This window comes from Poecilia mexicana, unplaced genomic scaffold (assembly GCF_051168715.1).
Source record: "Poecilia mexicana isolate PSO_F unplaced genomic scaffold, ASM5116871v1 scaffold_9, whole genome shotgun sequence".
In the NCBI taxonomy this organism is placed as follows: domain Eukaryota; kingdom Metazoa; phylum Chordata; class Actinopteri; order Cyprinodontiformes; family Poeciliidae; genus Poecilia; species Poecilia mexicana.
The window spans coordinates 17,277,263-17,303,228 of NW_028263378.1; the positions used below are offsets into that span (position 1 = coordinate 17,277,263).

Consider the following 25,966-nt stretch of genomic DNA (forward strand, 5'->3'; position numbering starts at 1 on the left):
GCAAAAATGACAGTCAAGTGCAACAGGAATCAACACACACACACACACAAAAAAAACACACAAAAAAAAACATTTCCCACACAAAAAAAGTTCGTAAAACACCAAACAGAACACTGTCGGTTGCAGATCGGTCGCCTTATTTTTGTGTCAAACTCCAGTCCTTAAGGGCCACTGTCCTGCAGTTTTTAGATGTGCCACAGCCACAGGTACAAAACGCTGGAATGAAATGGCTTAATTACCTTAATTACCTCCTCCTTGTGTTGATCAGTTCTCCTGAGCCTTGCTAATGACCTAATTATTCTATTCAGGTGTGGTGCAGCAGAGGCACATCTAAAAGTTGCAGGACACCGGCCTTTGAGGACTGGAGTTTCAATGAACGGACTTACCACTTACGTTTTACAATGACATTTACAAAAAACAAAAACAAAAAAAACATTAACTGGCTGTTAATGCTTTGAATACAGCGTACAGCTGCTGGCGAGTTACTGTCTGCAAAAAATAGATTCAGGCAACTAAAGAAAAAAAGGTGCAGGAAATATTGGTGGGGACATGCCCACAAAAGTCCTTCAGGAAGTTACGCCTAAGAAACACAGACTTTTACTTTGAAACTGAAACGTTCCAGCAAAGTGTTTAAAATCACTTGCTGTCATGTGACTTGTTCACTGAAACATGGCGTCCAGGCACAACAAGATGTTTGTCCCTGGAACTCCCTCAAAGACGTTCAGTTTCTTTGCTACTTTAATCGGATTGTGTTGCTTTTGTGCGTCCGCTGGAAATGAAATCCAAACAGCGATCATAGACAAATATACCGGGCAGCTGACGATCGTCGACGGTTATCGCGAAGATTTTGTTGCCTGGGCAAACTTCACAGATGACATCAAAACAACCGGGTGAGTTCAAATACACAGATCGAGTCAGGCGTAGTTTCTTTCTTATAGTTTGGTAGAAAACTTTAATAAAAAAAAAAATAAAAAGAAGCAAATCAGGAGTACATTTCTGCGCAGCAATGAATTTTGCTGTGAAAATGTAGAGAAAACTGAAAGTTTTTGAATATATTTTTGCAATAAATGTTGCCCGTTTGCGAAAGTTAAGAAAATGATCAAAATATAAAGTCATCCGATAAGGTAATCTGGCTGCAAGTGGACAAGTCTCCTGAAGATTGAAAACAAGCATTTTCTTTATAGCATCTCTTCAAAGTTTGGACTGTGACTTAAAGCCCAAAATACAGTCGTTTAATTAAAAACTACATATAGATTTAAATTCAATCTTTTTTTATCCTAAAACAAATATGCCTGACAAATTTTTATTTATGTAAAGTGTGTAAAGATTTTTTTGTTGCACGTAAATAAAAGCAGTCCTCAAAGGGTCACTGTCCTGCAACTTTTAGACGTCCCTCTGCTGCACCACACCTGAATAGAATAATTAGGTAATTAGCAGGGCTCTGGAGAACTTGCCTACAAAAGGAGGTAATTAAGCCATTTTATTGCAGTGTTTTGTACCTGTGGCACATCTAAAAATGGCAGGACAGTGGCCATTGAGGACTGGAGTTTGACACCACTGCATGATTCCTCAAAATTAGAACCTTGACTCAAATGTCACAGTTAAGATGTTTAAAAATTGATAAATCCCTTTTTCTTATAAGAACTAGTTTGAAGTTGCTTAAAATGTCACCCAGATGTGGGGAGCAAGGGGTTGTTGCAGACCGGTAAATGGAAATGTTTTAATTTTTGACCAAGTAGGAAGATCTTTAAGTGCAACTGTTATATTTCCATTCATTCTCATGTCAGCTGGTCCTTTTTGGAGGTCACCACCAGCAGCCGGTACAATGACAGCATCCAAGCTTATGCTGCTGGTGCCGTCGAGGCTTCAGTCACTTCTGAGGTAAGCTTGGCCCTCTTTCAGACAAAAGGTCAGATATTTTGTCTTGTCCAACTATTTTGCATATTTTTGTTTCAGCTCATGTCTAAACACTGGGTGAACACTCTGATGGGTTACTGTGGGCCCATCATATCTGAATCTGCTTACTGTGAGCGCCTTAAGACTTTTATCTCGGCCAACCTTCAGTGGGTTCAAGATCAAGTGGAGAAGCAGCCGACTTCACCCTACTGGCACCAGGTAATGATCAATATTTGTACTATTCCTGTTGCTTTTAGACTTGTTTTGGCATTCGTCTCTGCTTTTCAGGTGCATCTGGCGCTGCTGCAGATTAAAGGTCTTGAAGACAGCTTCTATGACCAGCTGTACTTTCCCACTACGCGCTTCAACCTCAAGCCACTTGGCTTATTGTAAGCTCTTGGCTTTTACTGATCAAATCTGAGCCAAGATGACCAACTTTTTATGTCATCTCACATTTTCCACTGCTTCTCCTCACACCCAGACTTTTCCAGATGGGTGGAGATCTTGAAGACTTGGAGTCGGTGCTGAATAAATCCAGCAAAACTCGTGCCCTTGGTTCTGGCTCCTGCTCTGCGCTCATTAAACTGCTGCCAAACAACAAAGATCTGCTGGTGTCACATGACACCTGGAACACTTACCAGGCCATGCTGCGCATTATGAAGAAGTACATCTTCGCCTTCAAAACGTCTCCTCTAGGTACGGCTGAAAATGTATTTTCATTCATTACTGTCTAAACCTCAGAATGAAACTGAATATTTGTGTGGCTTCCAACAAAATTTAATGATTATAAAAAGGAAATGTTACCCCAGTATGTAAAATTATTATTTTTTTAGTGTGAAGTAAATCAACATTAAGTTGTAATTAATGGGTATTAAATCTACTGGTTCTGTGTGTTGATCATGGCAAGGTTCCCTGTTTGGAGTAAAATATCAGCAATGTGTAGTAAATAAAGTTTAAAAGTAAATGTATAAAAACCTTTAATTTCAAGATCTAGGAGTGTTCAGGGAAGGTAATTGTATTTACTGTGCATGTTGGGAACTATTTGAAGAGCCAGAATAAAGGTTTAATTGTCATGATGTGAAATGACTGCAAATTTGAATGAACAAGTTTAAATTTTCTATAAATCTTTATGCATAGCTATGTGTACATGTCAAAGGTACATATTTACCTCAAATGAGCTGTAAAGATGTGTTGAATAACTTATTTTATACATGTTGGCATTAAGTGCCTACCTTCCAATCTGATGGATTTCATTTGATACATTAACACAAGTTGAGTCTCTTCTAATTTAAATGCTTAAATCTGCGAGGTGCAAGTTAGAAAGCATGTGTTCTTTGAAAGAATATAAAACTTCTATAATTTTCTCATTTTGAAGAAAACGATCCTCTTCCTGGAGGAATTCAGGCCTTCTCATCATATCCTGGATCCATCTTTTCTGGAGATGACTTTTACATCTTAAGCAGCGGTTTGGTGAGAATTTGCCTTGGTGATAACTGTTCTGACTTAAACTTTCCAGTGTGAGTGTATTTTTTTTTTCTTATTCATATTCTGTCCTTTAAATCCATCTTGTGCTTGCAGGTTACACTAGAAACCACCATTGGCAACAACAACCCTGCTCTCTGGAAGTTTGTCCAGCCGACAGGAACGGTAATGGAATGGCTGCGGAACATCGTTGCTAATCGGTTGGCGACTACAGGCCAGGAGTGGGCAGAGATATTCAGCAAGTACAACAGTGGAACGTGAGTTTTACAAATGGAAATGAAGAATCCACCAACGATCTGTTCTAAATGGCAAGACTTGGTTTCTTTTGCTTGTATTTTAAAAATGTGGTTTGCAATCAGTTTCTGTTTTACTTTTACTCTGGAGTGTAGCACTTTAGAGAGAAATGAGTCGACACGACTCTGATGACATAAAGTATGAGGGTCCAAAAGCAAAAAGGATAACGGTGATTATTGCATGCTTCAGTGTGACAATGGATTATATAAAAAGAATGTACAGTAATTTTGTATAAATGTATAGCTTCTAAAAGAACTTAACATTTTTAATAAGTTTTAAGCATAGTCAATTTATTATGCATTTCATAAATTGATGCATTTGATTTATTTTAATTGTAACTTGCTCATTTATGACACTGTGGCACTTTTTCCCTTTTGTAATAGCCTGGATGTCCATTGTAGCCCATGCCTTCACATCACTGCTGCAAAACTAAAATTGTATTTGAGTAATAAAACAATACTTTCTAGCATATGAAATAAACCAGTGCCCAGTCATGTGGAATTATGGCTTAAAATAGCTGACTGTGATGTAAAGTCACATGAGTATTTGAGGTCAGGTTTCTCAGACTGATCATGTGCATCTGAATTGCTGAAGCAGTTGAGGATCGGTCACACAGGCCATTACTAGATAAATGAAAATCTTTGCAGTCTGTCTGCTCAAAGGTCTGTGTACCTTCCAGTCTGTTGTCTGTGTTCATAGGTACAACAACCAGTGGATGATTGTGGATTATAACCTCTTCACTCCAGGAGAGACGGCCATTAAAGATGGCCTCCTTGTTGTGTTGGAACAAATTCCGTGAGTTTTTTTTTAAAACTCACCTGGATCTGATTTTTTTTAAACCATTTCCTACTGATCTATTTAAAATGAGTGTGTTTATCTTGCATTTCTGCAGGGGGCTTGTTGTATACAGAGATAAGACTCAGGAGCTCCTGAAGAGAGGTTACTGGGCTAGTTACAACATCCCGTAAGAATCGGTTGGGAAACATCTATATGTGATTGCTTGTGGTTTGTTCTGATTTATGCCCATACTTGCTCATCCAAAGGTACTACGTAGAGATCTTTAATGCCAGTGGCTGCAATAAACTGGTGGAGAAATACGGCCCCTGGTTCTCTCTTGATCAGAATCCTCGGGCTCAGATATTCAAGAGAAACCAGACTCGTGTCATAGATTTGGAATCCATGGTGCGCCTTATGAGGTGAAGTTTGCAAAACAATATTCTTTTATTTACTGATGGTTTGGGTTTAATAGCTTGTATGCATTTCTCTTTTTTTTTTTTTTTTTAGGTACAATAACTTTAAAGCAGATCCATTGTCAAAGTGTGACGGATGTGATCCGCCTCAGAATGGGGAGAACGCAATCTCGGCTCGTTCGGACCTCAACCCAGCTAATGGGACGTATCCATTTGGTGCCTTAAAGCAGAGACCACATGGAGGAACAGACATGAAGGTCTTTTTTTTTTTTTTTTTTTTTTTTTTCTGAAATCCCACTTGTTTAGATTTTGATTGACATTAAAATAACTGACATTATCTGTCTTTCACCAATTTTTACATGTTCCCTTGTAGCTGACTTCCTACGAAATGTTCAGAGAGTATGGCATGTTGGCAGTCAGTGGGCCGACCTGGGACCAGGTGCCACCTTTCCAGTGGAGCACTTCTCCTTATGATGACTTGTACCACATGGGACACCCTGATGTGTGGGCTTTCAAGCCTATAAAAGTCACCTGGACACCTTGATTGGTCCAATAAGTACTTAGTGCAAACTTTAAGGTTGTATGACAAAAAGGGAAATGATGAGCTGGAACTAAACAGTCTTTGATTGTTGCAGTTTTTGTTTTTTTTCCTCTTTAAGAGCTGTTTACATAGATCTGTTTCTGATGACAAATTTGTAACATGATTTTTTTGTGTGTAAATGTTTAATTAAAGAATATTTTTTTTAACCTTTTTAATGTTTCTATTTACATTTTGTCAGTAAATGGGACCATCTCAGTAAATTAAATTCTCAAGTATTTTGGTAATTAAATTCAAAAGGTGAAACTCATTAAGAGTCTTTAAACAGATTTTGCAGAAATGTATTTCTCTTTTTGCACTACTTAAAAGAAGGTCTTGGGTTTGAATCCCTTCCTGAGGTATTTGCATGTTGTCCCCATTTGGCTTCTATAGCTTCTTCCTATTGTCCAGAATTATGCATTCTGCTATTTGGTCATTCTAAATTTCCCCTAGGATTTTGTGCGTGCATCACCTGTACAGGGCATTTCATTACCTACCCAAAGCATCCAGGCAAGAATACGTAGTTATAGATAAGGGAAGGATGGCTTGCAGCTGAAAACAAAATTTTTGCACAAAACGGAGTACTATGTGAGACGTGTTTAAATGAAAGGTGCATGCACAAATATTTGCCTACTGAAAAGCATGTTCATGGACTACCTCATCAGTTTCTCAATTCAATTGAGACGGTCAATTCATCCCTATGGACTGATTAAAATCAATCCGCAGTCCAATTTGCTGAACAATAAAGAATGGGGGGTTAATGTAGGTTTTGGTACCTTTTGGCAATAAAACGGATGCAGGTTTGAAGGGTGGCTCTGACTTAGGACGTCATAAAAGACTGTGGACAACTATATTGAGCAATATTTTAACTTGATGTACATGTAAATCTTTTAGTTTATTGGCTGAAATCTGTCAGCGACTTTTCTCCAATCTCATCGAAAACTAACACGGATTGACTGATCACGTGACTTGCGTAATCAAAGTAGTCATGGCAATGCAAGGTCGTAAACTGGAAAACTGTCGTGATTGAGTTGCCATTTCGCTATGCAAATATGAAAGCTTTAACTCGAGACTTTTAATCGACTTTCTATTGATACCTTTCAAAGAGGATATCCGGATATTTGGAATGACATAAAGGCGCTGTTTCAAGGTATGGAAGTGTCATGCGAAGCTACTTGGCTAGCAACATTTACAGCACTTCGTGGAGTTGGCGAGTGTTTTGACAAGAACGTCTCCAGAACAGAGATGGAATATTAAAAACGCTGTTTTACTGAAGGTTTTTTTTTGCTACAGAAGGATAAGAGCAGACGTTAAGTATCTGTGTCTCTAAGCAATGTAGTCATACTGAATACGGTTTTAAAAATCAAGTTCTACAAAAGTAAAAGCCATACATGTCATGTTTTCTACAGCTTGACGTGATCTCTTTATGTCTTAATATCTTTGACGAAGCTATGATCAAAACTGTCTTGCGAGTTGTTTGCTCTTTTAAAGCGATGAAATACTGATGGCTGGCATACAATAGCTTTTATTCTCTGTCCTTCACAATCTGACACATACAAGCCCTGAATTCTTGAAGCCTGATTCCTGTTGATTTAAGTTTTGTTTTTGAGGCCAACTTGAAATAATGCTGCTTCCGTGGTTGTTTTTGAGATGGCAGTTTACAATATTGAGCTGACAATGCATTATGTGACATATGACTTTAATACTTGGAGCAAGCAGGGATAGCCCCAGTTAAAGCTATCCCCGTCTTGAGAAAACTGGCCGCAAAAAACATTTGAGGTCAGAGATGTCTACAAAGGATTCAGTGGCAGAGATTTAGTCAAACCTGCTTCAATGACTTCATACTTTTCTGTTTGCAGCTTCCCTCACCCCAGCTGTACATGGAAGCCTGAGGATGAGTCAGGGGTCTAACCTTAGAGAATACGTATCCCACAACCCTCCGGGGACAACTTTCTTCCTGTGCCTCTTAACTCTTGCATTCTCATTCATCGTTCTCAGCTCTTACAGCTACTCTCACTCTCTACCTAACCCTGACATAGAACAGGTAAGGTCGCATTCACCTTCGTCCACGATGTCAAGAATTCATCTTACCCACGAATATCGCAGTACAACATCGAAAGTATTCATGCATGTGAAAAAAGGTTGTTCACCCAAAGAAGTATTGCAAAACGTTGGGCCGTTTTGTTAGTTCTGTTTAAAAAAAAGTTACATTTGTTTGTTTATATTATACTTGCGTTGCTTCACCAGTGATTCTTGAGAATAGGGACATGGGTTTTAATTTTCCCATATTTTTTTTATTATTTCTCAACCTTATGTATGCAAATATGACAAATAATGTTTAGGAAATGTAAAGATGCTAAGGTGCAGGCTCCCAGTTGCATTTTTTTTTTTACATTTTTAATCGACTTGACCCAGAACTTTGTCATCACCATCTGACAAAAATAAATATAAAATTATTTTAAAATATCCCATTAGTGATATTTTTACTCATTTTACAGACAAATGCTTCTCAAGAAACAAAATAAATATTATTTAAAACAAAAAACAACAAAAAGTCCATCTGACGGAGTTGACACAGAACTGAAGGTGGTGACAAACTAGTGAGTAAAATATAATTGTCATAATATATAATTTTAGTATTTCTTTAATTGTTTTAAACTATTATAGTGTTTTGAATTCTGCTCCTGGACAAGGGATTTTACAGGCATCATCCACCAACTACAATGTTTAAAATAAAAAAAATATTCAGCAAACACAAGAAAAATATACATTGTTGTTTTCACATGACCCAGGTTAGTTTAGTCAGATATTTGAAAAAAATATATTTTGTGTATATTTTATTCAAATTTGGTGCTTTATCCATAGGACCTGTTTTGTCCCTATTCTCAAGAATCACTGTTAATATATGATGCTGACTATGTTGTCTTCCATTTTCATTATTCTACAATCACTGAATTTAATAGGAATATGATTTATAAGTGCCCTTTTGTAATTATTCTTACAGGTATTCCAGTATAGGACAGTGTTTTACTCTGAAATGAATGTTCATTGTTCTTGTCACAGGACTGGAATACTCTACTTTTGTCCTTCTCAAAGTTTCACTTGTGTGAGAAGGAAAATGCAAGTTCTCCAGCCCACACCTCCCCAATTGCTCCACTACAAACGATCCAGAAAAAGGATAAGAAAATATCAATAAATGCAACAAGAAGTTCTTCTGTTAAGGATTTGCATCTTCACGTTCCTCTGTCTGTGATTTCTTCCTCACCGAGTGGCACGCTGAAAGACATTGTTCTGTTCACAACATTAACAGCCAAACAGCTTAAGCTTGGAGGTTGTGTTTTTTTTATCTGATCAGTTTGAAGTGACTATAAGCTCTCCTTATTTCATTAACAAGTTATCTAATTTTCTAGATAAAGAACTTGTTAGTTTGGCATTGAGGATCTTACCTGAAGACAGTGAGCACATATGCCTCACTATAAGGACTCCAACACACATCCTACCTATAACTCCGTAAGATTACTGATAAATTTATTTGCTGTCTATTTTTTTATAGTCCTCTCCATGTTTATTGGCACTCCTGGTTCATAAGAAAAATAATAATAACTGGAGAAAGTTTGCTTTTTTAAAACTTAACAATGAAGTTCTGTTGTAGTAAATTATGAACTCATTTCAAATATTCCTACACACCTGGTTGTGTCAATAAGATGGTTTTTAATGATCAGTTTTGGTTCAATTTTTGTGAACATACACTCTCGTGTTGTTTTTAAAAAGGCTCCCTCCACAGTGCTCTGTGTCAGAGTCAAATATTTCAAGAGTTCCTGTAGAAGTGACCAATCAGATGCCAGCATCATCTCAAACCTGCTACAGTATGCACTTTAGGAAAGACCCATCCTTGACCGTCATGTTAACTATGGTACGGAGTGCCGCTCTTGAAGAATATTCTCATTTCTGCCTTGATCATATCCCATCTTATTTTTCTCCCTTTTCTCCATTTTATTTTTAGGAAGAGCAAGGTGTGGCGGTGAAACATCTGGTGGAAGTCAGCGTGTGTCTGCTTGGTGTTTGTTTGATTCTCTGTATAGCTGCAAGCTTGAAAACCTCCGTCCCGCACCGAGATTATCTTGCAGGACAAAACTCTCAAAGTGTAATTTGCTTTTTTTTTAATGATCTTAAGCTTTGATCACTTTTTCCTCTAATATCTGTTAGCTGTTCTGGTTGCATATGTAATACTATAGAAGTGAGTAGAAACTGTTTTATCTACCTTATCTTCTTTACTGTTTTTTTTTTTTACAGGAACCTTTGATTGAAAGCTGAAGAGGTGTGACTGTCCTACACAGCGAGGAAATTCTTTGGCGGAAGAAACAGCAAAATATTTCACGACATACTCGTTTACATGGTGTTGTTTGCATTTTACTAAATACTTTTCATTGCTGCTGACCTTGTAACAAGTGCACTTTGTTGTCCTAAATAAAGTAATTATAGAAATACACTTCTTAAGCTTGGCATACACAGGCATCCGAATTATGTAAATGTTTGTAAACGTTTTACTATAAATCACAAGTTGCAATGTGACTGTGGTATCGTAAAGACCTCAGATAGCAGGCGCAACATGTGTTGTGAATGAGTTCCCTGACTACATAATTGTACAAAGTGTACATTTTTTTCTATGTTTTAATTTAATGAACTTTGTATATTAAGGCCAACTGCTTTGCAAAGAAAATTTGGTATCTTAATTTTAATGTGAATGAGAAGAACTGGTATTGTGTTATCATTGAAGCATTCCAGGTAAATTTGGCGAGAAGGCGTTCAATTAATGTCTGTGTTTGGCAGGTTGCATCATTAAATATTTTCGAACACAAATTTGTGTAACCTCCATTTTTGAACATTCCCGTTATGTTTGCATAAAATTCTGAGAAATACACTGTCTTAAATAATAATTACCATAATCAACTAATAATTCTGTCAAACCGAAGCTAGTCCATGGTTTCCTGTTTTCTCCTGAAGGATTCTGAATTTGTTCTCCAACTCACTATCCAGGTTGAACATGTATGGTGATTTTGCCCCTTTACCATTTCAATTATTACAGATACAAAATGAAGCCATATTGTACAAGTGGCAATATACATGCCATGGATCAATTTATATTCATTGGGATCTTTTGTACACATTCTGACAACCATTTTAAAGCAGTTTTAGTCATAATACACTTTGAGGAAATGTGATTATGAACCAAGTACACTGCTCAAAAAAATAAAGGGAACACTCAAATAACATCCTAGATCTGAATGAATGAAATATTCTCATTGAATACTTTGTTCTGTACAAAGTTGAATGTGCTGACAACAAAATCACACAAAAATCATCAATGGAAATCAAATTTATTAACCAATGGAGGCCTGGATTTGGAGCCACACACAAAATTAAAGTGAAATGTTCCCTTTATTTTTTTTAGCAGTATATATGACATCTATCTTTTGTTTTGACTTGATCAATCACCTTGATCTGATCTTTTCTTTTGTCTTGATCAATCACATTGACTTGATCTTTTGTTTTGACTGGATATAATGTCTTATCAGTCATTAATCAACTTGCCTTACCAGAGATTAGAAGCACACAAAATAGAAATGGTGTGATAAAGTATTCATACTACATCGATTTTTTTAATTGACCATGTTAAAAGTGTAAGCTTTTCCATACTCAACTTTCCAGAGTTTTCTGTGTTTTATATTAAAAAAGAACAATGACACACAAGGAGAGGAACAACAACACATGGACAGAAAGGTCGTAATGGAAAGAAGAACACAAGGGGGAAAGTTGGACAGGAAGGAATGAAGGTCAGAAGGAAGCAAGGTTAGAACGAAGGGAGAAATAACAAAGATGAAAGGACAGAAGGAAGGAAGAGCACAGGGAAGGTAAGAACAAATAAAACAAGAAAGAAAGGGTATGGAACCTGCCTTTTCCTCCATTTTGATATATTTCCAAAAGTATATAAAAATGAAACCAAAAAATGAAGAAATAGAGAATAGTCTGGGCATTTTAATATCTTTCCATGCAAACATTTTCTTTTCCCATAGCTATCAAGCTCCCAAAAACGCTGAAATAAAATCCCACACTTCTCCAAACTGTGTGGAAATCCCTTGTTAAACTGAACTTAGGACTCTTGAACTTTGCATTTTTTGACTGGTCCTTTTGACTCCATAAATTTAAATGCATGTTAGATCGACCCAAGTATCTCCAGTTGTACTGATTGTTTGAAGACCTTTGAGTGACCTTTATCACTCAACAAATTCAGTTTCTTATTTGTGCATGTTAGAAAGTAGACGAGACATATATATTAAAACCTCCCCAACAAATGCAGTTGATCGTTGCTCATTTTGAGATTTATCTGTCTGCTAAATTTTACATTTTGGCGCAAACAGGTGCGACTCAAAGCCTCGCGTGCACCGGTATGTAATCTTGCTTACGTAGACGGACGTATTCACCAATGGTTATTGAGAATTGTGCCATGTTGTTTTCCTATTGGTCTGCGGAAAGACAGAGGCGGGATTTGTATATTGTCAGGGCGCTACGGGGAATCAACTATCGCCGTCGAAGAAACTGGATTTTACGCGGCCTGTGGGATTGGTTTATGCCAAGGAGACCAAGACGTAATGTTACAAACTATCTATTCCTCTAGCGTGTGATTATTACAGTGTGAAGTTTCTGTCGAATTACAACGGCCTGCAGATTTGCTCAAAATGTCAAGATTTAGCTAACGACTGTGAAAGGCTAGCTAGTAGCGTCGTTGGTCCATAAACAGTCAAGGGATGCTAATGTCCGTTAGCTGCAGTTTTAGCCAGACGGTAAACATTAGTAACAATGGATGACCAAAAGATAGGCAGTTTATAACATGCATACATGAGTAAACACAAAGTTGCATTGCTTCCCAGAAGCCCAGCTCGTCTGTATGCTGCTTTTAGACATGCATATGTGGAAACGTGTTTTCAGGCAGCACTGCGCCCAAAAGACGCTCCTTGATCAAGTCACAACATTTTGTTGTTCTTCAACAGGCCTCCCACGTGGTGCACCCGAGTTACCTTCACCTGCAGGGAGTCTTTTACGTGAGTGCTTCTTTTGCTATGTTGCATAGCGTCCATATCAGTTACTTTTGTCTGACGTCGGACTCTTAGTTAACGGATTAAGGGGGTGTGCAGTTTAATACATATGACCAGTGATTGTAATCTTGACTTCCCTTTTTCAGAATGAATGCTCTCGACTAGAGCTCGTTTGGTCAGGAAGAAGGCAAACAGGAAGGAAGTAGACCATAACTTTGAGGGGCCATGGCCTACTCCAGCTACAGCAACCTGAGCAGAGCTCAGCTTACCTTTGAGTACCTACATACAAACTCGTAAGTACAAACATTGACAATATGACCAGTTTATAATCTTAGAGCAGCTCTACTTTATGACAAAAGAAATAGGCTAAATCAAATAAGACTTAAGGTTTTCAGTTTTTAAGCCAGATAAAAGCCAGGAATCCCTCCATAAAAAGCCCTTTCCTCTGTCAGTGAACAGAAAATATGATGGATTATGAAAAAGTGGTATCACAATCTTTTACATTGTAATACCACAATGTAAAAGTCACACAGGACTCAATGTTTTTTAAAGAAACATTGAGTCCTGTGTGAGATCTGAATCGGCTACAGGGAGGTTATCAGCGCTACAGTCTGTGGGCTGTGTTAATGTGCAGACTATTACACGCCCATTCACTGGACACACCTTACAATTCAAGCTCTTTCAACAAGTCTTGCCTCCTATAACTCATGTGTTGATTTAGTTTGTAAACAGGCTCATCTCAATAAGTTAGAATATTATTGAAAAGTTAAATTGTTCAACTCCATTTGTGAAAGAGCATGAATGTTATGACCCACACAATCATATAGAGAACTGCTAACATGAAGACCCTCCACAGGGAGGTTAAACCACAACACACAGTTTAAAAAAAAACACCAAACTGCCAAGCAAATCTATTGGAAAGATGAGTGGAAAGAAAACGGCCTCACGCTACAGAGAGTGTTGAGAGGATTGTGAAGCGAGTTTAATTGGAGGTGCACAAGTATATGTATGCACTGAAAGCTTGGGTAATATAAGTTTATTTGTAGGAGAAAAATCTATATTTGGAGAAAAACAAACGCCTCTACAAAAACGGAACAAAAGAAGAGTTGCATCATCAGCGTAACTTGGCTGGCACAGTTTATGGTGTTGCTGAGGAAAGCATGTTAGTTATGCTCACACGAAGTTTACATAACATTGCAGACAGAATAAATTTATACTGTAAATTTGGAACAAGATGTTCCAGATTATTTATATTAGGAGAATGTGCCCTAGTACTTGCCTTTGGACTAAGAATCTTAATTGTATGTTGTTAGGACAACCCATGAGTTTTTATTTGGAGCCTTGGCTGAGCTTGTGGACAATTCAAGGTAATAAGTTTGATTGGAAACAAATTTTTACCAAGATAATGTTCATTAAACAGATTTTTTCCTAACAGTTCTGTGTTGTTGTTTTTTTCTTACAGAGACGCCAATGCAACTAGAATAGACATCTACACCGGTACGGACATAAGTGCTTTACCAGTTTTACACATTGAGTTGTTCACAAAGATTACATTTAATTATTGCTGTTTGTGTTTCGATTCCAGAAAAACGACCAGAGCTTCGTGGTGGTTTTATGCTTTTTTTTCTAGATGATGGCATTGGAATGGACCCAAGTAAGCAAGACTTGAAGTCTGCTCATAATGAGGTTTTTAGTGATGTACTCCTCTTATTGTGTTTTCGAAACGTCTTCTCTTTGATAGTTGAGGCAACCCACGTGATTCAGTTTGGAAAGTCAAACAAGCGCTCCCCAGAGTCCACTCAGATCGGCCAGTATGGAAATGGATTGAAATCGTGAGTGTTTCCTGAGCTGCTTGATATTTATTGTGCGCAGTTGGTGTAAAAATGTCTCACCTGGTATTTTAACTTTTGTCGTTCCAGGGGCTCAATGCGAATTGGGAAAGACTTCATCTTGTTCACAAAAAAGGATAATACATTGACGTGTCTCTTCCTGTCGAGGACTTTCCATGAAGAAGAAGGGCTTGATGAGGTCAGACTCCTTTTTTTTACTTACGATATCTAACTCATGGTGATTTCTACAAGTACATAATGACATGGGTTGAAACATATGCGTGTCTATTTTATGCATTGAAAGTTATTTAATGTTATCGTGGAAAAAAACGTTGTGTAGTGAGACATACACACAGGCGTAAAAAGAGCAGGTTTATTCAGCCTCTTATCATTTGTTTTTGATCTGTCAAGTAATGAGCCTATTCTCTACTTCTCAGTCTGAAGATATGAAAATAACTTTAGTTTAAAAGTTACGTAATGCCTCCCTTTTTTAAACATGTTGTTCATTTCCATCAGCTGCCTCAGGACGGCTTACGTGGGTTTTATATAGGAACTCTGTGTTTTAGTAAGGAAACGGCTTTTTCTGTTACTGCTCTGTTAAATGAGTAACATGACATTTTCACCACTGCATTCAATGTAAAATAACCACACACCTGTTCATGTTGGGTTTGGCTAAATAGGTCTCTGCATTTCTTCTTCATTTCTACGTTGCTTTGGACAGAGGCGTCTCTCAAGTGCATAAGCAAATGTTTCTGAAACTAAGCTAATAATTTACAGCAGCAGTGAGCTGTGCTAAGAGGAAACGCATTTAAATAACAGCTCACCTTGGTATGATGAGCGTTGGACAGCATTTACTCTTTGTTCTCATTTGATTAAAAATTAAAGGCCCCCGTCAGAAGAGTCTTTCAAGCCAGGATCGGGATGTTTGATGGGCTTCAGGGTTTGTCTAAGGAGACGTATGATGGAGGTGTTGAGGATGTTAAAACTGACCTGCTGCACCTCTGTTCCACTAAACCAAATGCTCTGAGCCACAGTGGTGTCATTTCAGCTCTTTTAAATCATTTGCCTGAATTACAGGCCTTAAGTGGAAACAACTTTAGCTAATTTTCTTTAACAAATACACTGGCAGCATCTTTTGCTCAGTGGGTTGAAGTTTTAGCTAATGGATCACGCTCATGTTGAGCTCTGATAAAACTATGCACCCCCCGATGCAGAGAACTGTCAGAAAATGTGTTGCAGGATTTGGCCGCTTTCATAAACGTGACAGAAATTAATTATGAAACTTCCTTATTTGTTGTTTGTTTTTAATTTAGTTCCCTAAACATTCTTGTTACCTTATTTGTCGCCAGTTACTTCAAGAAAGTCTGTATTTAGCAAAGTTTGTCTTACAAATACATAATTGTGCATCAGATCAATTTATTAGGAAACTGGAGATCTACAAGAAACTCATGACTTCAAACATCCAAATTGCCGCCAAGTTGTTTTTAGAACATGGCTGATATTTAAGCGTTTTATAGCAGCGTGTTGACGGTTCTGATCTTCTCATTTCAGGTGATTGTGCCACTCCCCTCCTGGGACCTGAAAACCAAGGAGCCCCTGACCTCCGACCCTGAGAAGTATGCAATAGAAACCGAGCTCATCTTCAAATACTCTCCTTTTAAAAATGAACACCAGCTCATGGAGCAGTTCAACAAAATAGAAAGCAGCAGTGGTAAGCGCATAAAAAACCCCTCGTTTTATTTTATGTATTTGTGAATAATTACATGAATATAATTGGTTACCTCCATGTGTTTACTTCCTAAGGCACGCTTGTGGTCGTCTACAACCTAAAGCTGATGGACAATGGAGAACCAGAACTGGACGTAGAGTCGGATCACCAGGACATCCTCATGGCTGGGACACCCGCTGAAGGAGTGTGAGTTTAGCCAAAGGACTTCTTAGAAAGACTGACAAAGGAACCACTACGTTATGTGAAAGAGATCATGTACTGGAACTGTTTATGCGTATCGATGAGAAATGTTTTGAACATCTGCACAGGAAACCAGAACGGAGGTCATTCAGAGCGTACACTGCTGTTCTGTACATCGACCCACGCATGAGGATTTTTATCCAGGGACATAAAGTCAGAACCAAGAGACTCTCGTGCTGTCTCTATAAACCAAGGTAACATGATGTCAAATGTGTTGACTGAATTCACTTTATGCTGCGTTCACTGACTGCATATTCTTGTTGTGTTTTGGCTTTTTTTTTTATTTTTTATTTTTTACTTGAAAGGGTTTATAAATACTCATCAACTCGTTTCAAAACACGTGCTGAGCAAGAAGTGAAGAAAGCAGATCATCTTGCAAAAATCGGTGGGTGTCTCTGTTATTTGTTGGATTTATTAAACAGTTGCTGTATTTTTAATTCAACCTGATCTAATTTTCCTCTCTATATCAGCTGAAGAAAAAGCGAGAGAGGCGGAGAGTAAGAGTGTCGCCATGGAGGCCAGATTAGGAAGTGATCTGTCAAAAGAATCGAGGGTAAAAAAAACAAAAATCTTCTGTTAAAGTTGTCGACGTAGGATATCTCTTTACATTTTTTCTGTCATTTAGTGAGGTGAATCTTTGTGTAACGTTTCACTTTGATTTCTCTCACTTCTTTTCTTTCTTCATTTCCTCAGGCAATTCTGAGAAAAGTTCAGGATTCTGCCATGATGCTGCGAAGGGACGCCGACATTCGAAAGAGAAATCTAGAAGCCAAACAGAAGTACGTTTTCCCCCAGAAGTAGATGCAGTTGGCATTGAACATTTGATCAACACAGCAGAAATATTTATTTTGTCATTTAGTGCACAGTGATCACATTTCAGTCTGAGGTCTACAAAAAACTTGGTTGTTGATTAATTTCTAAACCTCACATAATTTAATCCATAACGCAAACTCGGACTAACAATCTCCTCCGCTCACCTTTTTCTCAGAGCATTAAAGGAACCCAAGGATTTGAATTTTATTTTTGGAGTAAATATTGGGCAGCGGGAGCTGGACGGGATGTTTGTGTACAACTGTTCCCGTCTCATCAAGATGTATGAGAAGACGGGTCCTCAGCTGGAGGGAGGCATGTAAGTAAACTCGGTGAAACCTCAGCATTCTGTCACTTTAGGGGTTGAAGAAAATAAAAATGATCTTTCTTTTTTAAGGGCATGTGGAGGCGTAGTCGGAGTTGTCGACGTCCCGTATTTGGTTCTTGAGCCGACCCACAACAAGCAGGACTTTGCAGATGCTAAGGAGTACCGACACTTACTGAAAGCCATGGGAGAGCATTTAGCTCAGTACTGGAAGGACACCAACATCGGTAGGTGGTTTTTTATTTATTTTTAGACTGCAGTTTGTATCATCTGCAGTCTAAAAGCTTAATAGAAGCAGTGTAAGTGATTCTGCTTATTATTGAGGGTTTTAAAATGCGTCTTTCTATCTGACAGATTTTCAAAGTAATACTTGGAAAGTGATTGAATTAAGTGCTTTATTTTTATGGATTTTAATCAACAGCATATTTAAGTGTCTAACCTTTATGAAACACTGTACTTACCCAGACATGTGTGAGAGTGATGTATACAAAAATGTTTTGTTAATGTTTTTAATTTAATAATAATTATTGAGTTTATATTTTGAAAGTTATTTACCATCTTATACTGGGGACTGGCATTGTTTCCACAATTACCTTGAAAAAGTAAGCAGTCTATTGATATTTTGGTAACACTTTAGTTGAAGGGGTGCGCATCAGACTGACATGACACTGTCATAACCATGACATAACATCCGTCATGAACACGAAGATGTCTATATGAATGTTTATGACAGTTGTCATGAAGTGTCATTTAGTAAATAATGACACTTTTAATGCACAGTTGCTCTAAAATTAGCATTAAACGTCCATTAAAAGTGCCAACTTTGCATAATGTTGTAAATAATGACAATTTAATGCAGAGTTGGCATTTTTAATGGACTTTCAATGCAACTTTTAGAGCAACTGTGCATTAAAAGTCATTATTTACCGAAAGACACTTCATGACAACTGTCATAAACATTCATAAAGACTTTTTCATGTTCATGACAGATGTTATGTCATGTTTATGACACCCTGTCAAATAAAGTGTTACCAATATTTTTACTGATTACTTGATTTCTAAAGTAACTAAGTTAGATTACATGTTACTTTATTAGTTACATCCAGCAGCTGCTGCCATGAAGCACTGATTCCTGTAAACGCTGCAGATCAAGTTGTATGATGTGAAAAGATAAGGTGGTTTGCAATTGGGGACATTATAGAGGTTTTAGCTGAGTTTATGATATTAAATAGACTTATGTTTAAAAGTTTCATTCTGAATGAACAGTCTTTCCTGGAAGCAACAACTTCCACACTGAAGATTGTTGTTGATGTAAGCATGGTCTGTGAAATGATCAGAAAAGGGTTGGATTTTTGACTTTTCCTACCGAAAAGGCACAGCAAGTTAAAAATCCAATTTCAGACAATTTCTCATTACACCTTTATTTCTTAACACTCTCATACTCCTGGTAGTATTGATATGATGTCAACATTAAATCTTTAACAGATGCAATGAGCAAGGATAGGCTCGTTTCCTTTCAGAGTAACTAATTAGTAACTTGTAAGAAATGGTGTTTTTGTGTTTGTGCAGCCCAAAAAGGCATTGTGAAGTTCTGGGATGAGTTTGGATATCTGTCTGCCAGCTGGGCTGCGCCTCCATCTACAGAGCTGAGATACAAGAGACGCCGTGCCATGGAGATACCCATTACTATTCAGTGTGGTAAGTGGCACATGGTCTATTAAGGGTATGAATTAGGTTTCCCTAAGGATATACATTAGATCAAACTTGCCCTGTGGTTCTACGTTTTATTTTAGACAAGTGTTTGAAGTGGAGAACGCTGCCTTTCCAGATGGACGCAGTGGACAAACGCTACCCTGACAGCTGGGTTTGTCTCATGAATCCTGACAGCAACCAGGACAGGTACGCAGTGAACATGTCAAAAACATCTGCACTTTAAATTTGAATCATCTAACACACTTCCTCATGCCAGTATATTTGTTTTATTTTTAATTGTTATTATAATAATTTAAAATTTGTTTCAGATGCGACGCTCCAGAACAGAAACAGAATTTTCCTGTTGGGGTTTTAAAGAAAGACAAACCAACAGCTGAAGACAAACAGAAAGAGCTAGCAGAGAAAATCAAACAGCAGCAGGAGAAACTAGAAGCCTTACAGGTATTTTATTCACATCCATTTTCTGCTACCTCCTTTCGTCCAGTCTGTTTTTTTTTTTTTGTTGTGAATAATACTGTACAAATTACTGATTTCTTTCAATCAGAAAACCAGCACAATTAAATCTGCAGGAGACATCAAAAAGCTCCCACTTGAAGTCAGCATGAAGCCAACAGAGACTTCGGGTCAGGTACGACTTTCTTTTGATTTTGATTTTTGTTTTTCTCTTTCCCTAAAGTTTGTTGGATCATATTGGTTTCATAAGTTTTTTGTTTTTTTTCCGTCTGTCCTCATTACTGTTCTTATATGGCTTTATGTTGATATTATTTAGAAAACAAAACTCCACTCAAACTAATTGTTTTGCTGTTTTATTATTATTTCTATTCCTGATAGGAAAATGTTTCTGATGAATCTGCATTTATCATCGGGGGGGAGGGGATTAAATAGATTCAAGTGATTTTTAAAATGAAAAGGAAAACTAACAATTACTTGGAGTCGTGTTGAAAAATTTTAATTAGATTAAGACGTCAATACATTTTACTTTTCTTCACCTCAAATGCAATGTAGAAAAGCTCTGATTTGACCCTGAAGTTTATGAATTTGACCTGTAGAAATCCTGAGGTAATTCTCGAGGGCTGTTTGAACATTGATGTAATCAGATTTTCTCCTTCCTCCATGTTGCTTATTCAGGCAACAAGGTCTTCTGAAAGGACTACGACACGCCCGCGCTCCCCTCCTCTCCCAGCTCACCTGAAGAATGCTCAGAGCATCCCTCCGTCACGCACAGCTTCTCAGCGTCCCACCCGAGCGTCTGCGGCTCCTCCCACTCCGCTTAAGCCAGAACTGTCCAGGACCAGAGGTGCAGCAGCAAAGATCCCTCCGTCTGAAACAAAGGCTACACCCAAAGCTTCTGCAAAAACACCTCCACCCAGCCGCAGCTCTCGGGTAAACTGAAGTCTTAATGTATCCAAAGGTTTTCTTGGAGTTTCCTTTGGAGAAGATCTGAAATACTCTTGTTTTGTCCTCTCATAGTCCTTGACCAAAGCGTCACCCATCAAACCAGCTGCTGCTGGACAACGCAAGAGGATCATTGAGCAGGAGGAAAGTGAGGATGAGGAAGACGACGACGATGATGATGAAGAGGAGGAAGAAGACAGTGAGGAGGAGATGGAAGAAGAACCACAATCGAAGAAATCCAAGATGGCCACAGCGGCCAGTAACCGTGGTAAAGTGGTGGAGAAGGCCCCGCCTCCAAAACGAGGGAAGGTGGATGAGGTAATAATACAGAGTTGATGGAATTTCACCAAACGCGTCGTTTGATTACACTGAAAGAATTGAAGACATAACAGAAACTAATGCTTGCAGCCAAAGAATAGATTCTACTGAGTTTATCTACATCAGGAGTGGGAATCTTTACGTTTCTCACAACTTGATTCAAAATCAGTTTTCGATCAAAACTATTGTTCTTACAGATTTTTTTTGCTTCGATCTGAAGGTGTTGAAAGGATTCTCGTGATCTGCCTTTGCAAGGCCGAATGGCAGATTGAGACACTAGTGTGTCTTCTTCACATTTAAGTTTTAAATATCAGTCCATGTTTAGATGGAGGAGTTGTAAGCCTCATCGTGTTAGTGCTACTTTGGTGGTTTTGGTCAAGGCACTGGAAGCCTTTTAGTCGGTAAAGTGAAGTTTCAGGCTGCCCCATACTTAATCCAAAGCCAACGCACAGTCAGGAGTTTCCTTCTATGTACGGATTACTTGGGTTGTTACCAAGAGCTGGTGAAACATTCATGCCAAATAGCATCTTTAGAAATATACTTCCTTTACCTGCTGTGTCTCACGTTATGCCTTTGGTTCAGTAATCACAGCTGCGTGATCTGTAAGCTCACATGGCGCCGCAATGGAAGCTTTGATGTCGACAATGTGTCGTCAAACTATAATCTAAAAGGGTCAAAAATATAATTTCTGAATGTCAACACTTTAGGACAAATACTGAAAAGATGAAGAAAATCTTATATTTAACTTCTTTCTTTATTTCTCAAGACATTGTGCACACACAGATGTCTAGAAATTCTTTAAATGCCTAATTGTAGCTTTTAGATATTCATATGATGTATGAAATGAAGCTGTGAGGAGAAAAAATATAATAGATGAAGACGGTGAACATAGATGTAGTGTAATGTTGAGCCATTATTCACCCTGTACGTTATGCAGATTCAACCAACCTTTCCTCTCTACAGAGTCAGAGTGCATCAACAAAGTGGATTACCAACTGGGCAGAAATCCTACATTAGATGGATTTTAATTGGAGACTTTTTCAAATGAATGCAAGCTGCTCAGTTAGCTTTACAGTCAGAACCCCTCTGCTATTGACCTTGCAGGATAAAACACACTCTCATGCTGAGAAGAAAGGATTATCCACTCCTGCACGGCAGCAGCCACCTACACCAGCCTCTGTCTCTAAAGCTGTTCCCACACAACAGCAGGGGGCTAAAGAGAAGGTAGCTTTACAGGGCTCCATCACTACTTCCTTGAAAATAAGTCTAGGCTGGGTTTTCTCACAGTTTCTAACAGTCAAGAGATCTCTTTCCATCTGATTAACCTTCTCGTGTCTTCTAATCTAATCCCATATTAGTTGTTTTCTTAACACGTAGCACTCTTCCCTAAGTCTGCATGCTGGGTTCACCCAATAATCACAATTGCTCCAAAATGTTTTCCTTTTTCATCTCTCCCTCTTCAGTAAAATGATGCTCCAGTACTGTGGCGGTAAAATGTTGGTGTTCTTGCAGGTTCCTGAGAAAACGCAGCAGAAGGAGCCAGAGAATGACACTAAAAATGCTCAGAAAGGTCAGTTAATACACATAAAATGTCATTTGTGAAAAAGAGGGGTTTTGTTCTACAAATATATATATATTTTTTTCTTACAGACAAAGGTCTTCTGGTTGAAGTGCGCGTCAATAAGGAGTGGTTTACTGGTAAAGTCATCGCTGTGGAGGCAAACAAACAGAGCGTTCGCTGGAAAGTCAAATTTGACTACGTACCACGAGCGACACCCAAAGACCGATGGTAAGACGCATCATCTCGCTTCATTTTGAATTTAAATTCACAGCGCAGAACATTATTTTCATTTCCATGTTGCACGCTTCTCTAAAGGGTGTTCAAAGGCAGCGATGAAGTACGATTGATGCGGCCACCGTCTCCTAACTCCCAGACTCCCGACACCCAGCAGGAGACGGAGAAAGGTTCGGCCCCCATGGAGCCCGACACGACTCAGCCTGGAACCAGTCGAGAGGTGACAGACAGCCTGGTGGCCATGTTGAGGTGAGCTACAAACCCTGCAGCTGCTTATCATCAAAAAATGCATTTTATTCAGTCCACTTATAGATTCAAGCAGGTTTTGCTAACAGAATCATGTTTTTCAAGTGTTTATTTTGGTTCAATTTACCAATTATGGCTTACAGCCAGTGAAGGAACATGCATCCGTATTTTCCAATTAATGCATAGATAGAAAATATTTTCTTTAGGTGAAGTGATGCGTATATAAAACTGTAAATGCAAGCATATAAATTTACTGTCTAATTTGGTGGTGCTGCCACCAAGTGTTTTAGAGGGGAACTGCACCCAATGGCTCCGCCCTTTCTTACAGCTAATTTACAATCAATGTAAAAATATTTTTAATACAAAAATATCATAAGCTTGACAATCCTGGAGAACACAGACGCCCTCTTCATGAAGCATCATACAATGCTGGATAAAATATATTTAGGATTTTGTGTAACATTCAAAGTTAGCTATCGACTATACTCATCTAAATGCTAAAAATAAATGGACTTTAAATATAATTTTAACTTGTTAAGATGTATTTTATTAATTTCATAGGATATCCACATAATGTGACTGAAGTCCTTCAATCTGTTTGTGTTTCAGGACCATGCTGCGTTACTTCTTCCCTCCTGCTTTCCGGATTCCCAAGGACGATGTTAACAGCATGACAGCTGAGGAGCTGATGGCCTTTCCTCTGGTGAGAAACGTGACGCAACCAAACACGTCCTGATCAGTGTTCTGTTGGTTTTTGGGTGCTTTTGCAGAGGAAAATCATAGTCCAACAAATTGTTTGAGTCCATGTTTGAACACAAACATAACATAATTACATGGTGTGTATCTGTATTGTGATTTTGTCCTAGTTCAGTCACTCAGAGATCCGACTCAGCACAGTTAAAAACCACCCACTTTGCCCTCTTTGTTCTCTTTCATCATGAACGTCATTGCAAAAGGGTAAAATCAATTTGTCAGGGAACACCCAGATTTGTTAGAAAAACAGATTGATGGCTTGATAACATATTTGTTTGCGGCTGCAGAGCGGTCTGAGAACATGGCTGACAATAAATCAGGCAGTAGAGCAACAGCTGGTTCCTGGAGACACTTTACAATCTCCACATCAGACCCTGGACATCATAAAATAAAGAGAATGTCACAAAGATAACGCGAGTGGTTCTGATGCCAGCAGAGTTTTTCGCCGTCTCTGTAGAAAGAGTATTTCCAGCAGTACGAGTCGGGTCTCCAGTCGTTGTGCAACTCGTACCAGAGCAGAGCTGACGCCAGAGCCAAAGCTGTGGAGGAAAAGAACAACAACACTGAGGTCAAACTGAAGGAAGCAGACGAAAAACTACAAAAACTACGGACTAACATTGTAGCCCTCCTGCAGAAAGTTCAAGAGGTAAGAGCTACTAATCTGAAGTCCATCCATCCATCCATCCATCTATCTATCTATCTATCTATCTATCTATCTATCTTCTTTACACCCTTGTCCCTTAGTGGGGTCAGGAGGGCTGCTGGTGTCTATCTCCAGCTAACGTTCCAGGCGAGAAGCGGGGTCACCCTGGACAGGTCACCAGTCTGTCGCAGGGCAACACAGAGACAGACATGGACAAACAACTATGCGCACACACACACACACGCCCACACACACACACACACACACACACACACACACACACACACACACACACACACACACCTAGGGGGAATTTTGGAGAGGCCACTCAATCTGACAGTCATGTTTTTGGACTGTGGGAGGAAACCGGAGTACCCGGAGAAAACCCATGCATGCACAGGGAGAACATGCAAACTCCATGCAGAAAGACTGGGGCCGGGAACCGAACCCAGAACCTTCTTGCTGCAAGGCAACAGCTCTAACAACTGTGGCACTGTGCAGCCCCTAACCTGAAGTGTACATTGTTTTTCACATTGCTGCATGTTTGACCCATTTGATGCTGTTCATGATTCAGCAAATTTGTTTTCTTGACATTTTAGGATATTGACATAAACACGGATGATGAACTTGATGCATACATAGAGGACCTCCTAACCAAAGGCGACTAAAGAAGACTGAATGGATAAACGCAGCAGCAGCCAATAAAGACTGAGCGTTCACCTCAACTGTTGCTTACTGACAGCTCCCAAGGACCACTGCTTCTGTTCAGAGATCCATAAATATTTGGGGATGTTTCATTTTTTTCAATCTCTCCACATCTTAAATCCTACATTGTTTCTGTATTGTTGGTTAGCCCTGTGGTTTTCCTTTTAGCCCTCTTTTTATATATCACCTTATAGACCATGTCTATCTGTTTAAAACATGTTATATCCATTTAACGTAATTTGTGTAGGTTAATGGAAGCTCCTTTTTATATGTGCAGCTTGTGATGAGCTACACTTGTTCTTTATTTGGTCCTCCCATCAGGTGAATATTACACACCGTGAGCACAGCGAGTCAAAAAACCCACTTCTGTAAACAGTAACTTTTATTTTTGTACACTAAGGAAAGCATCAGTGTTGCCCGTTATTTGTTCATCCTGGTTAGTGAACCAAGTGTGACATGCCACATCCACCAGTGAGAACTACAAGCTTGGTTTTATCGGTATAAACGTTCCTTCAAAGCCTCTACACTTATGCTTTGATTGTTCTTTTGCTTATGTTTGAAAGAAAAGCTAAATGTATGTTTATCATTTAGTGACCGTGTTCTTCATTTTTGAAAAGATTTTTAGCAAGTCATGGAAATGTTTTATTGAACGGTGCATGCTTTTCAGTCTTGTTCTAATTGAAACAAGTGTTGTGTATTTTTGACAAACTTTACTTACAACAATAAAACCGGTTCAGGATCCATTACACTTTTATCCGCCAGTGTGTGATGCATTAACTTGAAGTCCAAAGTAAAACACTCCATCGACATCCTGACTACTTGTAATTTCTCACCATATTTATACAGTTTAATTTTATTACATCTGACTTCAGACCATGAACCGTGTAATTTGTATATCATAGCACAAAGTAGATCATAATCATGAGGTTTGA

The 25,966-nt window shown here is 38.5% G+C and overlaps 3 protein-coding genes across 4 annotated transcripts; all 3 read left to right on the forward strand.

The window, feature by feature from the left end:
* Nucleotides 1-636: 636 nt before the first annotated feature.
* plbd2 (phospholipase B domain containing 2) lies at nt 637-5,614 on the forward strand. Its single transcript, XM_015008448.2, has 12 exons — nt 637-890; nt 1,788-1,881; nt 1,957-2,115; nt 2,185-2,285; nt 2,378-2,592; nt 3,272-3,366; nt 3,475-3,635; nt 4,372-4,467; nt 4,565-4,636; nt 4,716-4,868; nt 4,957-5,119; nt 5,236-5,614. Exons 1-12 carry the CDS (start codon nt 670-672, stop codon nt 5,404-5,406), a joined length of 1,701 nt encoding a protein of 566 aa, XP_014863934.1. The 5' UTR covers nt 637-669; the 3' UTR covers nt 5,407-5,614.
* An 811-nt stretch (nt 5,615-6,425) lies between these two features.
* On the forward strand, nt 6,426-10,299 carry LOC106930717 (insulin-like growth factor-binding protein 3 receptor). The gene is made up of 7 exons (XM_015008450.2): nt 6,426-6,589; nt 7,299-7,483; nt 8,503-8,770; nt 8,850-8,949; nt 9,211-9,352; nt 9,443-9,583; nt 9,733-10,299. The coding sequence occupies exons 2-7, from the start codon at nt 7,334-7,336 to the stop codon at nt 9,751-9,753; spliced, it is 822 nt and encodes a 273-aa protein (XP_014863936.2). The 5' UTR covers nt 6,426-6,589; nt 7,299-7,333; the 3' UTR covers nt 9,754-10,299.
* A 1,663-nt stretch (nt 10,300-11,962) lies between these two features.
* Nucleotides 11,963-25,843, forward strand: morc2 (MORC family CW-type zinc finger 2). 2 transcript variants are annotated; one of them, XM_015008432.2, is made up of 29 exons: nt 11,963-12,086; nt 12,489-12,539; nt 12,680-12,826; nt 13,847-13,900; nt 13,996-14,030; nt 14,119-14,187; nt 14,275-14,365; nt 14,453-14,561; nt 15,914-16,073; nt 16,166-16,277; nt 16,400-16,525; nt 16,637-16,716; nt 16,802-16,884; nt 17,025-17,110; nt 17,320-17,460; nt 17,539-17,693; nt 19,036-19,164; nt 19,260-19,365; nt 19,488-19,620; nt 19,724-19,807; nt 20,308-20,562; nt 20,650-20,892; nt 21,997-22,116; nt 22,405-22,462; nt 22,543-22,681; nt 22,769-22,936; nt 23,543-23,636; nt 24,144-24,332; nt 24,929-25,843. In XM_015008432.2, exons 3-29 carry the CDS (start codon nt 12,759-12,761, stop codon nt 24,995-24,997), a joined length of 3,156 nt encoding a protein of 1,051 aa, XP_014863918.1. In that variant the 5' UTR covers nt 11,963-12,086; nt 12,489-12,539; nt 12,680-12,758; the 3' UTR covers nt 24,998-25,843. The 2 variants fall into 2 exon arrangements, with proteins under 2 accessions (XP_014863918.1, XP_014863919.1); XM_015008433.2 differs by lacking the exon at nt 21,997-22,116.
* The last annotated feature ends 123 nt before the right edge of the window (nt 25,844-25,966 follow it).